Source organism: Sorex araneus, chromosome 5, assembly GCF_027595985.1.
Source record: "Sorex araneus isolate mSorAra2 chromosome 5, mSorAra2.pri, whole genome shotgun sequence".
NCBI classification, from domain to species: domain Eukaryota; kingdom Metazoa; phylum Chordata; class Mammalia; order Eulipotyphla; family Soricidae; genus Sorex; species Sorex araneus.
Genome location: NC_073306.1, coordinates 93148825 through 93164876, shown reverse-complemented (window position 1 = coordinate 93164876; position 16052 = coordinate 93148825). Strand labels below are relative to the sequence as shown.

The 16052-nt window shown below is 46.9% G+C and overlaps 1 protein-coding gene across 1 annotated transcript in view; it reads right to left on the bottom strand.

The window, feature by feature from the left end:
• Positions 1-16052, bottom strand: part of CASQ2 (calsequestrin 2) — a 74522-nt gene continuing 58470 nt past the window's right edge. Inside the window, exons 9-11 of the mRNA XM_004616231.2 lie at positions 6701-6801; positions 2998-3072; positions 1-1658 (exon numbers count right to left, since the gene is read on the bottom strand). Coding sequence (XP_004616288.2) covers positions 1419-1658; positions 2998-3072; positions 6701-6801 — 416 coding nt within the window. The 3' untranslated portion in view covers positions 1-1418. The remainder of the gene's footprint in view (positions 1659-2997; positions 3073-6700; positions 6802-16052) is intronic.

The following is a 16052-nucleotide window of genomic DNA, read 5'->3' as shown; positions in this document are numbered from 1 at the left end:
CATAAAAAATTTTAAAAATCGTTAATTTGGCTATTTAGTTCAAGATTGTCTGTGTAGAAACTGCCTGTGAAACATTAACATTTAAAAGGCAGGAAGAGGAAACAGGGAAGGGACAGAAAGAACACGGTCGAGAGGAGGACAGAATCAGAAAAATCAAGAGGGAGTTTTTAAGGTTGTCTTGATATTTCAAAATATGAGTTTAATCAGAAGTAGTTAATATTCCATAGCAGGGTGATTCAATACTCAAAGAACTTACAATGTTTAATATGCATGTTTAAAGACTGAGAAAATAAATTAGAACTCCATAATTCACACTTAACGCTAAAGCTTTCAGGTGCTAGAAAGTTGAAAAGGCAATTGGGATTTTTTTCCAGTACCTCAAGTTATTATTATGAACTCTATTGTTGTCCTGGTCAGTTGTAAAATTGCTGATAAATGGAAATTTAATTAATCTCTGACTAAACTAAGCTTTACTCCAAATGGGAGATGGGCTTATTAGCAGATGCAAGGAAGAGATATCTAGGTTCCAGATCAGGCTAAGAAGCCAACTGGTCCAAAGACACAAACCCATAAGAAAAAGTCAGAAACTCTTTTAAATTATGTTTCTAGTGGTTCCTCATTGACCCTTTCTTTCCATGATTTGCCTATTATTTGCTACACTTTCTCCTACTTCTGTGTGTGTTTGTGAGCCTTGCTTGTCACCTAGAGGAAAGTTTTGAGAAGAAATCAATATCGCAGTCCAGTATCCTAATACACAAAGAATGGCAATGCTATCAACATGCACATGTTTCAAGGGCTTTCAATAACTATCTAAAAACTTGGATATGAATTCTTAATGTTCTAACTCACACTTGAAATAGAAAAATATAATAAATACCAAAGAGGTGGGTTTATAAACTTGTTTTAGTTGTTGTTTAGTTTAGTTGTTTAGTAAGCCCCTTTTGACTTCAGGGGCTTACTAAATGATGCTCTAGGCATAAGACTGAATGGATTGTGTACCATCTTTGGGTTCTGACTAAGGCAGTTCTAAGCTTTAAAGTTGGCAGACTCTCAGTTCTGTTACTATAATAGTTAAATATAAGGAACAGACTTATGTAGAAGTGTTAATTACAGAATTGTTTTCCTTAGATGGCCATGTTCTGGCACTGCTATGACCACCAATGGTCCGGCAAAAGACCAAGTGCTTTTCTCTGACGTTCAGGACAGTCAATATAGAATAACTCCCCACAAGTGTTTGCTGGGTGAGGTTTCTGGATCTAAGAAGCATATGCTGAATGATACAGCTCCTGGTGAGAAGGGAAAGGGAAAGGGGTTATCTGAATTAGGGGGTCAGAACTACTTATTGCCCACTTGCACTTTCTGTAGGGTAGTGGGTAGTTGTGACTTTTTTTCTTCATAAAAATCATTTTGAGTTTGGACTATTCATCCTCCTCTTCATCATCATCACTGTCATCATTGTTTTCTTCATCATCATCACCATCATCATCACCATCATCATCACCTTCATCATCATTATCATCCTCTTCATCCTCTTCATCATCATTGTCATCATCTTCTGTATTTATTTTTCCTGAAAGCACATCCTCAATCCAGTCTTCGAGCTCCTCAGCAGTGGGCAGGTCATCATCGTCTGAAATCTCCATCCAGACACTGTCAGCCTGCAGTGAGTGCCAGAACAGAGAGCCAGGTGGGTGATGAGAGTAGAGGAGTGACTAACACATGAAAGATGAACCACACCACAAGTAACCATGCTAAGTGGGCTCCCACTGGCTTATACTTATCAGGAAAGTGTGCACATTGTTAATTGGTGGCACCATGTTTCAGAATATCTGTCTGTGCAATAGAGCAGGCTAATATGTGTGTATAGCACAGCAGGTAGGGCTTTGCCTTGCATGCAGCCAACCCGGGTTTGATTCCTCCATCCCTCTCAGAGAGCCCGGCAAGCTAGCAAGAGTATCCCGCTGGTATGACAAAGCCTGGCAAGCTACCCGTGGTGTATTCCATACACCAAAAACATTAACAATAAATTTCACAATGGAGATATTACTGGTGCCCGCTTGAGCAAATTGATGAACAACAGGACGACAGTGCTATATATGAATATACACACATATACACACATATCTATATATGAAATTGCTGAGAAGATATAAGTGAAATAATTATCAGTAATTCCTTCTGGAGGTCAGGAATTGGAAAATACTTGTGATTTTTAACTTTTATACTATTACTTGGCTCTTAAAATATATTAATCAGCAAATATTTAAAGTTATTATTAATACTGACTTAAATATAAAAATTAATAAATACTTCCCCAGGTGATTGAGTATCAACAAACAGGGTAAATGGATATGTCTATCTGGTCCCTACTTATGAGATATTCCACATATTAATTATGGTTCTCTTTGATCCTCTCTTTTTGTCCATGATTTGCCCATTATTTGTTGTGTTTCCACCTTCCCATGTGTGTATGGGTGGAAATGATATGGGGAGTAGGGGTCATCCTATGTTTGGACTTAGGCCTCAGGTTCTGCCAATTCATCTAATTGTCCTTCCTCATGTCAGTTCCATCATGATGAGAACCCCTGCACCCACCTAATTGTATCCCTTCCTTTCTCTCTGGCTGTGAGGAAATTGCCCTCACAGGGTAAGTCCCTGCCTCCTCACCTGCCATGGAATGTGAGCTTCAGCTGTGGGCTTCCTTGAGTAATTAGGCCCTGTTGTTTGTTTTAGTGGGAAAACACAGGGGTTTTAGTTGGGTAGAAAGTTCTTGATAGGCACAGAAACCAGATGAACTGGCCTCATAAGGAAGAAAATATGCTGATGACATATGATAGAGATTAGGTTGGACCACACAGGCAAGCTTCTGAGTTTGGATAGGGCCAAAGGTCCTGTAAATTTGATAGGAGGTCAGACTCCTATATAAGATCTGAGGGTTTAGGCTCAGAAAGCAGCAGACTGAGGACAGGTGAGCAAGCTTTCCTGGGGGATACTCACGTCTGTCACATTCACCACCCCAATCTGCGGCTTGAAGAGGTCAATCTTAAAAGTCTGTTCCCAATAGGCAATAAGCTAGAGCAATGATAAAAAGTCAGATTAGAGAGCAGGCAGAGGCATCCCTTGTTCAGTCACTTCTTTGTAGCTGGACCCACCTGCCAGCCCATCAGAGAAACTAGATCCCCATTTATCAGAAGTCTACAAAACAACGATAGACACTTGGGAAATTGAGGACTTGGTCCCAGAACTCAAACCCATTAAATAAGCACAGAAGCAAAAACCATCATAGCACAAACTATAAAACCATTTACAAATGAAAGCTTCCACAGCTCTAAGGAAGACTATTACTGAGATGGTTCAAAGTTGATTCCCTTAATTACTTGTGACTCTTTGGTAGTTTACATGTCATGAAAGAGCCATTTTCCTCCACTTTTCCTTCAATGTTCCATTGGAACTTCACTTACCTTGGACTGTCTGCTATATAAGATGTCAGGGATATACCACAGCTGGCATGCAAGTAAGGAGAGGGCTTCTTCATTCAGCCAGGTTTGGATTCCATGTGGACTATTCTCTTACTGGGGCAGAACTGAAGGGGTAAGGGGCTAAGGTATTGGGTAACATTAGTCTAGTCCTTTCTCCTCCACCAAAAGGATCTTAGGTTTACTGAGTAACACCCATCACAGTGCTCCCAAGGCACTCTAATTTCCTCAGTCTTCATCTTTAACTTCTCCTTTGTGTTCTGCTTTCCCTACCTGTTAATCAATCATTTCCCCTAATCAGAACCTGTGATTTGTAAAGTCAGATTATACAGAGATCTCTAGATTTTGTATCTGTAAGTAAAATAATGCTTTTCTCTCCTTTATGTCCTTTGCAGTTTACTTTAGAGCAATGTCCTTTTTGTATGAACACAGGAAGACAGTTAATGTTGTGCTTTTGTAACTTGGGAGTTAATTGAGTCCAAATAATATTTACCCTTGGGCATCTGTCATATTTACTCAATTTAAGCCACAGTTGTCCTTAGTTCCTAGCACCCCAAAAGGAGGGTCCTGAAAAAGGGATTGGATGGACCCAGAGCAAGTTGTAAGCTACCCTGGCATCAGAAAGAGACAGGCTAAGTGCCATAAAACTTATAAGTTAAGAGCATGGTCATGGACAAATTCTGTCATGACTCAAAGAGAAGTGACTCGGCAAAGAACTTGCTGGGGTTAGGAAGGACAAATCTGGCCTGAGTATATATATCTGGGATATATAGAGAGATGTCCCCAGGAGACCCACCCTATAAGCTTAATATATCTCTTACTGTTTTTATACAAAATGACTAGAAAGATTATTAAGAAGTAGATTTAAGATGATTGTTTAAATGGATATGGACTAAGGAAAGGAGAAATACTCCCTTAGATGAAACTCTTCCCTTAAGCAATTTCCTAGCAGGATAGAACTTTGTCTTAGAAAAAGCTTCCCAAGAAAAAAGGGCTTTACATATGTTGACTGTGCTATCTCATCTCTGTGTATTTGCTACCCTCCAACCCTTGGTTTTCTATAACTAAGGCTGTGAGACTGGGCATGGGGAGACTAGCATAGGGGAAATTAGAAGACTGGAATGAGTCTGGAATGGAGATGGAGATTGGAATAAACAGCAACTGGCCACCAATGAGCTTGGTGGCCCTGTTCCCTCCTTCATGTGTCCATTGGCAGTGGCTGCCAGCCAGAGGCGACTCCTGACCACTGAAAATGTGCCCCCACACTTGAACACACATTAAAGAACTAAGGAAATGTAGCTTCTCAATGGTAGAAAGTCTCCCAGGCAAAGATAAGATCTGATGGGAGCTAAGGAACCAGAAACTTGGAAATCAAAACATGTAAAGATTTGTCCTTGGGGCTGGAGCAATAGCACAGCGGGTAGGGCGTTTGCCTTGCACGCAGCCGACCAGGGTTCGATTCCCAGCATCCCATATGGTCCCCTGAGCACCGCCAGGGGTGATTCCTGAGTGCAGAGCCAGGAGTAACCCCTGTGCATCACCAGGTGTGACCCAAAAAGCAAAAAAAAAGAAAAAAAGATTTTTCCTTTGCCAGGAAAATAAGGCAAGCATATAGAACAGATCAGAACTGAAAAACCATTTGCAAATTTGCACAACAAAAGGATCCAGATAAACAAGAAACACAACCAAGTAGAGCCTATAGCTCTATGAAACTATAGCTATACTATATACAAAAGTACCATGTAGGATCTAATACAGCCATGCCTTTGTTAAAATGGCTTTGAAGAAAGACATTGATGTAATGAAAACTTCTGCTTTGAGTCACCCATCCTCTGTGTTGGACTGAATTTCAGGACCTTGGCTCACTAAAGCCTCTCAATTTTGTTCGTTTATTCAGTGTATTGATTGTGACCTATGCAACTGATGATGATTTCTAAACTGATGATGATGATATAAAAGCTGGAGTCAGTATTCACAATCTATTGATAACTAAATTTGTCTTAATTATGGGCAGTTAGCTTTTACTTAAAGTCTACAGATGAATAAACCAAGATTGAGTGTCACATAGACCTGGGTTGAAATATAACTTCTGCTACTCACTACCTTTAACCTCTCCTCTGCCCTTCATCTTTACCTGTGTATGGTGGGGATCTAGTAGCCTCGACTCCACGAGCGGGAGTGATGAGATGATTCAGACAGAGCAATTACTGTGGTTCCAGGTACATGTTAGAGCACATTAGCTATATTCATTCTTATTGCCATTGGGCTTGTGCATGGGGCAATATCTGTTTGTTCTTTTTAAAAACTAAGCTCAGAACTGGAGAGATAGTACAGCGTATAAGGTGTTCACCTTACACAGGGCCAACCAGGGTTCTATCCCCAACACTCCCATCTGGTCCCCTGAGCTCCACCAGGAATATCCCTGAGTGCAGAGCCAGGAGTTAAGTCCTGAGCACAGCTGGGTGTGGTTCAACAAAGAAAACAAACAAACAAACAATATCCCCAAACTAAATACAGTGAAGACTTCTTGGCCTTGGCACTTCTAGCAAGGCTTTAGAGCTTAAGGTATCTGAAATTTCTAAAATTTGGATTTTGGGCTATAGCTGGCAGTGCTCAGGGTTTACTCCTGGCTGTGCACTCAGGGATCACTCCTGGCAATGTTCAGGGACCATATGGTACAGGGAATAGAACCCAAGTTGGCTGTGCCCTACCCATTATACTATGTCTCTGGCTCCTAAGGTTCTTGAACTTGAAATAAGGGCGAGACTGCAAAGTGCAAAGACCAGGAAGGACATGATAATCAGCACTGACCAGTCCTCTGCTCCTTCTCCCTAGAAAGTTCTCAGCTCTGTGCAAAATGTCCATGTCTGGGTTTTATCACTTAGCAACTCTGGTTGCCTCAGAATGATATTCTTTTCTCAGAAAATGCAAGCGATCTGGGCAAGAGTGAGCAATGGGACAAGGGAAGATTGGAGCTACTAGCAGAGAATTTCACCCAGTCCCCTTGAGGGGGCACTGTTCCCTCCTGTTCTCAACTGAGTGACATTAAGTTCAACACCAGCTCCAGATTCAGCATTGGCTCAGTGGCCAGTCCAACTACTTCCACAGTAGTTGGAAGCAGCCACTGGGTGGCTAATTCACTCCCTCCTTCAGGCGTCAGAGGCCCATGCCGAACACAAATATGGGCTGTACAGGTACCCAATGACCCCACTGAAGCAGCTCACCAGAGGGAAGTCGTCTGGGTCAATCCACACGATGCTCAGGTCGGGGTTGTCAGTATTATCCCTGGCCACCTGTTTCAGGATCTCCAGGAACTCGTAGCCATCTACAGCAGGATTCAAGAAGGCAGAGTGAGCCCTGCCAATATCTGGCTTCCCTCATGGAGAGAAGCAGTGTGCTTTCTCCACCAGAGTGTCTTAGGTCCCTCAGAGCATAGATTATTCTATGAAATGAGTCAGCTAAGAACTGCAGTCACAAAGCAGTTTACTCAAAGGCAACAATGTAAGTTTTGAATAAAGAGGCCTACAGCTCAGAGGGGAAGCATTGTCTGCTAATATGCATGCGAAACCGAGCAGTGATGAGAGGAGCCTCCCTGGTGCTCACAGCTCAATGCCAGACTCCTAAGACTGACCATCAGTTCACCCTTGGAGCTGGCTGTCTCCTTTGCTATACCTGTCCAGCACATTTAGCTTGACCCTATGGTTCATGCTAACCTGGACTTTCTAAAACCTTCAAACACAGTGAACCTCTGTTTTGGTTTGGGAGCAACAGCCAGCAGTGTGCAGGTACTGCTCCCAGCACAGCTCTTCAGGCTGGAGTACGGACTTTGCATGCAGGAACCCTGGGTCCAGCCCCAAAGCGAGCTTCTGACTTGAATTTGGTTTCTGAGCTTTGGGACAGTGGAACTTCCCTCCTCCTTGTAAGCCTTCATTGCCCCAGGCAGAGGTGACTCAGAGTAAAAGAAGAGACACATCCTCTCGTGAGCTTCAAGAACACAGAAACTTTTTAAACTTAAAATGTCTAAATTATGGACGAGAGTGGGGCAAGAGAGATAGTACAACAGGTATAGCATTTGCCTTGCACACGGCTGAGTTGGGTTCACTTCCTGTTGACCCATATGGTGGTTCTCTGAGCTCACCAGAAGTTATTACTGAGCGCAGAGCCAAGAGTAACCCCTGAGGATTGCTGGGTGTGCGCCCACTCCACCCCCCACCTAAAAAAACCCACAAAATCAATCATAGACCAGAGTGATTGAAGCTGGCCAGACGTCAGTCTGACTATCCCTGGCACCATGGATAGTCCCCAGAGCACTTCTAGCCAGGAGCAAACCCTGAGCGGAGCTGGGTGTAACCAAAAATAAAAGAGCCCAAATCAAAACAAAACAAAAAGTCTAAATCTTAGAGGAGGAGTGGGAAATGTATGGCATAAATGAAGATTCTGGAGAGCCGTTAAAGAGAAGCCAGTTGAAAATGTCTAGGGCCACTTCTAGACAGCAAAGCTCTGTGCCCTGTCTAGCTGGTGCAATGTGAAGTTTACACCTCTGTAGGTCACTCATGAACTGCCCATGAGTCCATCATAGCAACTGTCCTTTTATGGGAAAGGTTTTCTTTGAATGGGGTGTGGGGGGATCCTCAGCCAACCTGGACCCCTCTCTGGGCCTTGCCTCTCTTGGCTGACCTATCTGTTCAGCTCTGATGGCCTCAGTACAGACTTTCTTCAACACTCCCTCTTCTCCAACAGATTCCCAGAAAAACACACATTATTCTTCCCAGTTCTGTTTGGAGTAGGTGCAGCTAATTTCCACTGAATCAGTACCCTGACAGACACAGGAGACAGACAGGTAAGGTGCTTTCAACTTCATTATCACTGTGGGACTCTGAGTGGAGGTGGAGTGGGGCGGGGGTGTGTAGGTGTGACTAAGAAGATCGAATTCCTCCAGCGTATCTTGGATGCTGCCATCTGGACAAGATAAATGTCCCTCACTGGACATGCCACTGTTTCATAGGAAGGGAGAGAGAACCCTCTGGCATCTTGGATTATGGGGGCCATAAACAGGCCACCGAGGCAGTAGCTTTTCCCCTCTCCCGCACCCCACAGACAATTTCAGCCACTACTTTCTGCAGCAGAGACAAAAGGGCTGGTAACAGATAAGGGGGCTGGTGTGAATTGATAGTACAGGGGATAGGGCACTTGCTCTGCAGATAGCTGACCAGACTCAATCCCGGGGACTTATATGGTCCCCTGAACTCCACCATGAATGACCCCTGTGCACAAAGTGAAAGAAAGCCCTGAGCACTACAGGATCTAGCCCCCCAAACAAAAACAAAAACAAAAAAGAGATGAGGTTTGAAGTTGCTAGTACTTGGGAGAGACCTGGACAGATCAGAAATTCCCAAAACAGGAAATGCCACAACACAGACCCAAATTCAAATGCAGAGCAAACAAGCTGTAACTAGGCACCAGGGAAGCGCCAGGCTGTCCCAGGACAAGTGCCAAGAAAGGGAAGAGTGTCAACGGAACTAAAGCAGAGTGCCCAGGGAAAGAACATCATCTTTGGATTAAAATGCATAATGCTCGGGTTGACGCAAAGGAATGCTATAGAAACTTTTCACAGCACATTCCAGAGTGGACTCAGAAATTAAGACCAAAGGGAAAAGGGTTCTACAAAAAAATAGCACACAGATTGTACTTTTTAATTCATTAAAAAGAGAGTCAGCATTGTCACTGAATGCCTATTTCTTTAAATATAATTTTATTGGAGGGGGTATAGTTGGACGATGCTCTCGGCTGACTCCTGGCCTCTGTGCTCAAGGGTCACTCCTGACAGGACTCAGGGGACCATATGTGTTCCCAGTCACTGAACCAGGGACCAGGCATATGCCAGGCAAGTACCTTAATCCCTGTTCAATCTCTCTGGCCCTTAGTGCCTATTTCTTCCTTACCAGGAACCAGGAGAGAATATAGTACAGCAGTTAGGACTCAGGCTAGGCATGCACCTGGCCTGCACTTTACCCCTGCCACTGCATGGCCTCCTGAGCACCACAGGGCCTGGGCGATCCCCAACAACACAGGCCAAAACAAAGCCCTGAGGCTAGTTGGCCAGCACTGCTGGCAGTGACCCTGAGATCCATTGGGCTCCTTGGAGGTTCCCTCACTCCCCAGGAAAGAATTCTAACAGTTCCTGTGTCTATGGGAGGGCAAGGAAAATGAAAAAACATACATGCACAGAATAAATTAATAAATGAAGGTTGATATTAAAGCTGTAAAATTTGCATCCAACCCTAAGGACAACTTTCAGCCTTCAGGGATGATGATTTCAATCATAAGCACAATCCCTGGATCTTTGCAAGAACAGAATGTGTCGGTTTTCCAGCAAAGCAGTGTGGCATGATGCTCCAACACAGCCCCTTGGACAAAACCAGCTAGGTCCAAATGCTGGTTCTTTACTCTCTCAATTTCTTATCTGGTAATTATAACACCTAAATCATGAGGTGGATGGAATGTAAGTATGAGGTTTCTCTCCAAAGCACCAGGACTGTCCTGGAGAGAGAGACTCCCCTATTTTCCCTATCATCTGATAATCTTCTATCTGGATGCAATGGCCATTCATCTGCTCACACACATATGTTTGTTAGGAGCATTGACCAAGGTGGGGTAATGGCAGTCTTGGTCCCATGTAGTAGAGAAGAAATGCAAGCAGGAAGTGATCATCCCGTTGCTCATCGATTTGCTCGAGCGGGCACCAGTAATGTCTCCATCTTGAGACGTGTTGTTACTGTTTTTTGGCATATCGAATACGCCACGGGTAGCTTGCCAGGCTCTCTGAGAGGGGTGGAGGAATCGAACCCGGGTCTGCTGCATGCAAGGCAAACACCCTACAGCTGTGCTATCACTCCAGCCCAGCAGGAAGTGAGAATATCTGAGCGTTTTCTTCCTGGCTTTGTTCCTGATTTTGTGATCCAAATCTGTGCACTCATGAGACCATGAGACCATCCCCAGGGAGGGAGAAGCAAGGCTTAACTCTATTCATTAAAGTCATCAAGCTAACTGTACTACTTCTGATTCAAAATTCACAATTGCCCTACATTCTCCTCCCTTTATTGCTCTGCCTCGAGGGTTTACCCGCTAGAACATATTTCTGTTCTGAGAAAGCTGAGTTGAGCCAACTAAACAGGTCTCACATATATCCAGTTGCTGAAGTTATAAGCAATTTTCTCTGAGGGAAAGCTTTCATTGCTCTGTAAAACTGGCATATATTCTGGAAAAGAGATCCATCCTTCCTTCTCACCAAGAAGACAGGTATAGAAACTGTATTTTCATTTAATTTTTGTTTTAGTGCCATACCTTGACGTGTTCAGGCTCTACACTCATGAATCACTCATGACAGTGCTTGGGGGACCATATGGGATGCCAGAGATCGAACCCAGGTCTGTTGCATGCAAAAGCACCCTGTCTGCTATACTATAGCTCTGGCCTGAGGGGCTATATTTTATTTTTACAATTCCGTGTTAAGCAAAAGGCAAGTCCACAAATGGAATTCCACAAATGCATGAGAATGAATAAATGGACATATCATTTTTCAGTGAGAAACTGAACTTAGAAAGTGTGATTCAGAAGGAGCTCTCAGAAAGAATCCTCCGTGAGGCTGGGGACAGAGCTCCTAGAGGTACCCCAGGCTTGGACCCAGCAGTGAATGCAGGATGCAGTGGGATGGGAGAGCAGTTGCCTTGCAGGTGTGTTCCACAGCACAGAAAACAAGACAGGTATTTATGGGGTTGAAATTATCTAATCATGGAAACTAAAGGTCTACTCTCTGAGAAGCACCATTCCCCCTATCAGAAGGGATTCCCAGATGCCTCCCAAATGCTGGAGAGGGAATTCCCTACCAGTGTATCTCTTATCTGCACCATCTCCTTTCTTTTCCAGTCCTTCTCTCCTCCCCTTCTCCTGACAGCTCTCCCTTTCCCCGGGCAACCCTACTTTTCTGATTTGTGCCTGCTGGTTAGCCTTTCCATCTTGTTCCATCTGTGCCTCCCTCTCAATAGCATCAGACGCCACCCCATTCCTTTAGACACCTCCTCACTGCATAGGCTTCTTCTAGCCCTTGCACTGTGCTGTGGATGTGAAATTTCATCCCTTTTTACATAGTCCAATAATGCTGCACCGTGTGAGTACAGCCCATTCTGTCTTTTCTCTTGGCAATTCCAGGGCTAAGATACTTTGATCTCACCCACGGCTGCTCCAAACAGCTCATGTTGATGGCAGGCATCTCCCTACAGCCAATGAAACCTGCTGCTGCATCATCTCCCAGCTGCTTCTGTTCCAGACACAGGCCCCGGATACTCTCACAGGACATCTGGACATTTGTCTCCACGCTGCCCAGACCATCCTTGTGGATATTCACTGAGCACTTTCTGGCTACAGAGGACATATGCCTTGAATTTGTCACATGTAGTCCTGAGAGTCAGGAGGAAGATTTTGTTATGTCCACTTAATTTGGATGTATTTATTTACTTGGGGGTTTGTTTGAGGGCCACACACAGCCGTGATCAGGGGCTTGTCTGGCTCTGTGCTGGGATGGAAAGGAATCTATCCTGGCAGTGCTGGGATTGGAACCAGGCTCCTCCTTATACAAAGCCTGCACCCCTGCGTGCTATCCCCATTCTGGATCTGAGAATAAAACAACACTAGCCTGGTGGGCCAGTGGGTAGCAGATTCCCACTGCGGCTCGTCTCTTTCTCAGTGCCATCTCCTTTCTTTTCTGGTCCTTCTCTCCTCCCCTTTGCACCATACATTTCCCCACCGGTGGTTTCAGCTCTGTTCTTCTCAGGTTTAGACTTGGCAGCACTAAACTTGGTGTGAGATGGTCAACATGGGGAAACCAGAGCTGGGGTACCCACAACGGGGACCGGGGCACCCTGGACCTCTCTGGAGCACTGGCTGCCTCTGGCCCTATGCCTCATCTCTCCTGCTCCTCAGCCTCAGCCTTCTGAGCCAAGCAAAGAGTGCTGGCACTAGGAGAGCTGAGACACCTTCCCTGCCAGGCTGGGAGCCCTGAGGGGCCATGACCTGGGTCTGAGGCCTCATCGTGCATCATTGAGCCAACCAGGCTTCCCAGGGCCAGCGAGAGCTCCTGGGAATAGTATCCCTGTGGGAGGGGAAGCCTATGATCACACACCCTCCCTCCCCAGCTCGCTGGAGGGAGAAGGCTCGCGCTGCAGAGCTCTCTGCTGCATGGGGAGGAGACGCGCCATGCTCTGGGGACACAGCCATGGCAGTGGCCCAGACCCTGTTCTGAGAAGCACAGGTCCAGGAGTAAGAGGTCCCGATTCTGCTGACCCCCCAGGACCCATTCCTGGAGGACTGGAAGGCTCTGCCCCACGGCCCCGCCCCACAGAAGCCTCGAGTGGGGAAGCTGGGAGCATTGAGAGCTGTTTCCGAGAGAGTGGAGACTCACACGGTCACTCAGCCTCTGGGGGCTTTCGTTTCCTCCTCAGAAAATAAAAGAAGCAAGAAGTATAGTAGCCTCCTCATCTCGGGACTGTACGTGACTAGGATCCGAGTGAGCAGAGCCACAGGAAAGGGTTCTCCATCTTCTTCTCTTGCCCTCCTGCTCGTCAACCTTCCACAATTTCTGTCTCTGCCTCATCCTTCCTGATGGGGAGGAGCCCTGCTCGCAGGGGGCAGGTAGGTCCTGAGTGCCAATGGCTTGAGGGCCAGGACACAGCAGTGTGTGGGCAGGGGTTGCCCCTGTCCCTTGATTAGGGCTTCATCCCTGTGGTCAAACCTCAGGGACTCCAAGTGTAGAATTGCCAAGAAAGACACCAAGGCCTGAGAACCTGACCAGGCAGGGCTGCTTGGTCACCCCCGGTCAGAACAGAGGCGCAGAGTGCGAAACTGGGCCCTAAAAGGGCACTTGAGACCTGGGAACGCACTGTCCCTCCTCTGCGGCTCTGTCATCTCCTTGTCTGGGGTCGCAGAACTGATGAACACGTGGCCTGATTTTGTGAGGGAGAGCAGGAGGTGGTAGCTATGGGTCTTGACTGCCAGGGTTGGCGACCCCAGTCTGCCATCGATTAGCTCTGTGACTTCGCATGTGACTGAACATCTCTGAACTTTCATTTCCTCATCAGAGAAGAAGGTAATGAGAGAAAGAGTCTCTCAAACAGAGAGGGTGGGGCCCAGAAACACATTGACATCTGCTAGGTGTTTGGAACGAGGTTTAGTGTTTGGTACATAGCAAAGGTCCCGTCTGAAAAGTCAGACTTAACTGCCAAGCTCCCATGAGCAGTGCTGGTGTTGGAGACACTCATTGGCTGAGCTGGTTCTCGGGAGGCTGGGTCAGCACAGAGCTTGATGAGGACCTTCTCAGAGGCACTCCTGCATGGGCCCACAGAAACACAGCCTTTCTGAGCAATCATGGCTTTCTGGGCAAGCCCCTGCTGGAGACCATCACCCAGCAGACACTGGTGCGCACACGCCAGTTTGCAAGCCTCTACCAAGTGTTCTAAAGAAGACGCAGTGGCAGCTGTGGGCGGCAGGGGACAGCCATTCATTTTCAGACCTGTCGGGCAGCTGCTCTTGAGGCATTCATAGCACCGGTGCTGAGAGGAGGTGCTGGGGAGAAGCTAGAATCAGGTAGGGACAGGGACCAGCACACAAGGCGAAGGCAGGGCCTGTGTGCTGCAGGGGTGTGAGCACTGCAGGGGTGTATGAGTTGGAGGGGTGTATGAGCTTCAGGGGTGTGTGAGCTACAGGGGTGTGGGCACTACAGGGGTGTATGAGTTGCAGGGGTGTGAGCACTGCAGGGGTGTGAGCACTGCAGGGGTGAAATGTGAGGATGCAGAGACCTGCTTCACATTTCCTCCCAGAGGGTAGATGGCTTCTACCCCTTCCTCCCCAGGAATGCGCCCGGAGTGAGGGAACCACTAGGATGACAGTCCTGGGGGGGCGTTGGTGGGCAGGTCTCTGCAGAAGACTGAAGAAATGCAGGGTCTCCATCTGCGTCTATGTGTGTCAAGGGGAGATGGGGACTTTTCCTGCTGAAGGTTCACAGGTGCTGGTGACACTGCTGGCATCTCCTCCCATCTCCTTTCTCCAGCCCTGTTGCCCTCCGGCCCTGCTCAAAGCTCAGCCTGCCAGAGGCTGTGTGGTCCACTGAGGTGCTTAGAGAAACCACCAACCGTCTCAGTTTGTGCCTCAGGCTCCCTCCACTTTCTCTGGGTCTTCCTGATATCAGGGGATGAGGTGAAGGGCGGCTGGGACCCACAGCCCTTCCACTCGATTCCAGCAGACAGCTCGGCCCTATTGAGTCCAGCAGACAGCTCGGCCCTATCCTCTGATGAAGTGGGATAACCCAGGCCCTCCTTCAGGGCTGTTAGCTCACCTGGTACACAGGAAACCATCGGCATCAGCATGAATAGGAAGTCTGCTAGGATCTGAATCATGGTTTCCGTACAATCAGTGGTTTGAGTAGAGCTGTTTTTTGTTGTTTTTGGTTTTTGTTTTGACCTCCAAGATCTGCTCTTTCTCCTCCTATCCAGTGGATGATGGTCATGCCACCATGGCAGAAGCCTCGGGCCCGTGAGCGTTTCCACACAGCTCCAGCACAGTTCTCCAGGCTCCAAGAGGGCTTTCCTGGATGTGGGGAGTACCCCGCTGGGTTGTGCTTGGAGGAGGAGCCCAGGACAGCAAGCAACAAGCAAGACCAAAAGCACCCTGGAACTGCTGTCTAGGTTGGAATGGAATTCCTCTCAGCCCTGTAAGACATCACTAATCCTCGTAATGACTGACCAGATGAACCTCGGGGGCATTGCCCTGAATAGCTTTCTCTCTTCCTGGCCAGGAGCCGCCCTGGCCCTCCCTCCCTCCTGGAGGGAGGAAAAAAAAAAAAGATGCATGCAACTCCTCCCCCCATTCCCCAAACCTTGAACCTGGGAGAGCATTTCTCCCAGCTTCACCACAACAAGCCCCAGCTTGGGGCTCCTCTGGGGGAGGCAGAGCTTTGGGCCCACGGATATTTGTGCAGGGAGGAGGTGGAAGGAGTTTCAGGGACTTGATTCATTAAGCAACAATCTAACAATCTCGGTCAAACTGGTTCCTGCAACTTCTTGGAGGCCTCTTTGTTCCATTGTTTCGGAGAGACAGACAGGCCTCCTCAAAATCTTGGAAGGGGCAGGTTAGTGGGGTGGGAAATGAAGCCCCGTGGAGCCTGGCCAGCTTGCCTCTGAAGATGGCAATTTCATCTCTGTCCACGCAACACCTGGGATCTGATTCTGTTTGATTGCAGCTTGTAATGGCTTGGGAAACTGGCTTGCTTTGCTTCTTGCTTCTCTTGGGGGTGCAGAAGGGTCACCTTGGAAATCTAAGTACACTGGAAGTACGCTATTTCCTTACTCATTTAGTTTTTGTTTTATTTTTAATTTTTTTCTTTTTGGGTCTCACCTGGCGATGCACAGGGGTTACTCCTGGCTTTGCATTCAGGAGTTACTCCTGGTGGTGCTCAGGGGACCATATGGGATGTTGGGGATCGAACCCAGGTCGGCTGCGTGCAAGGCAAACACCCTACCCACTGTG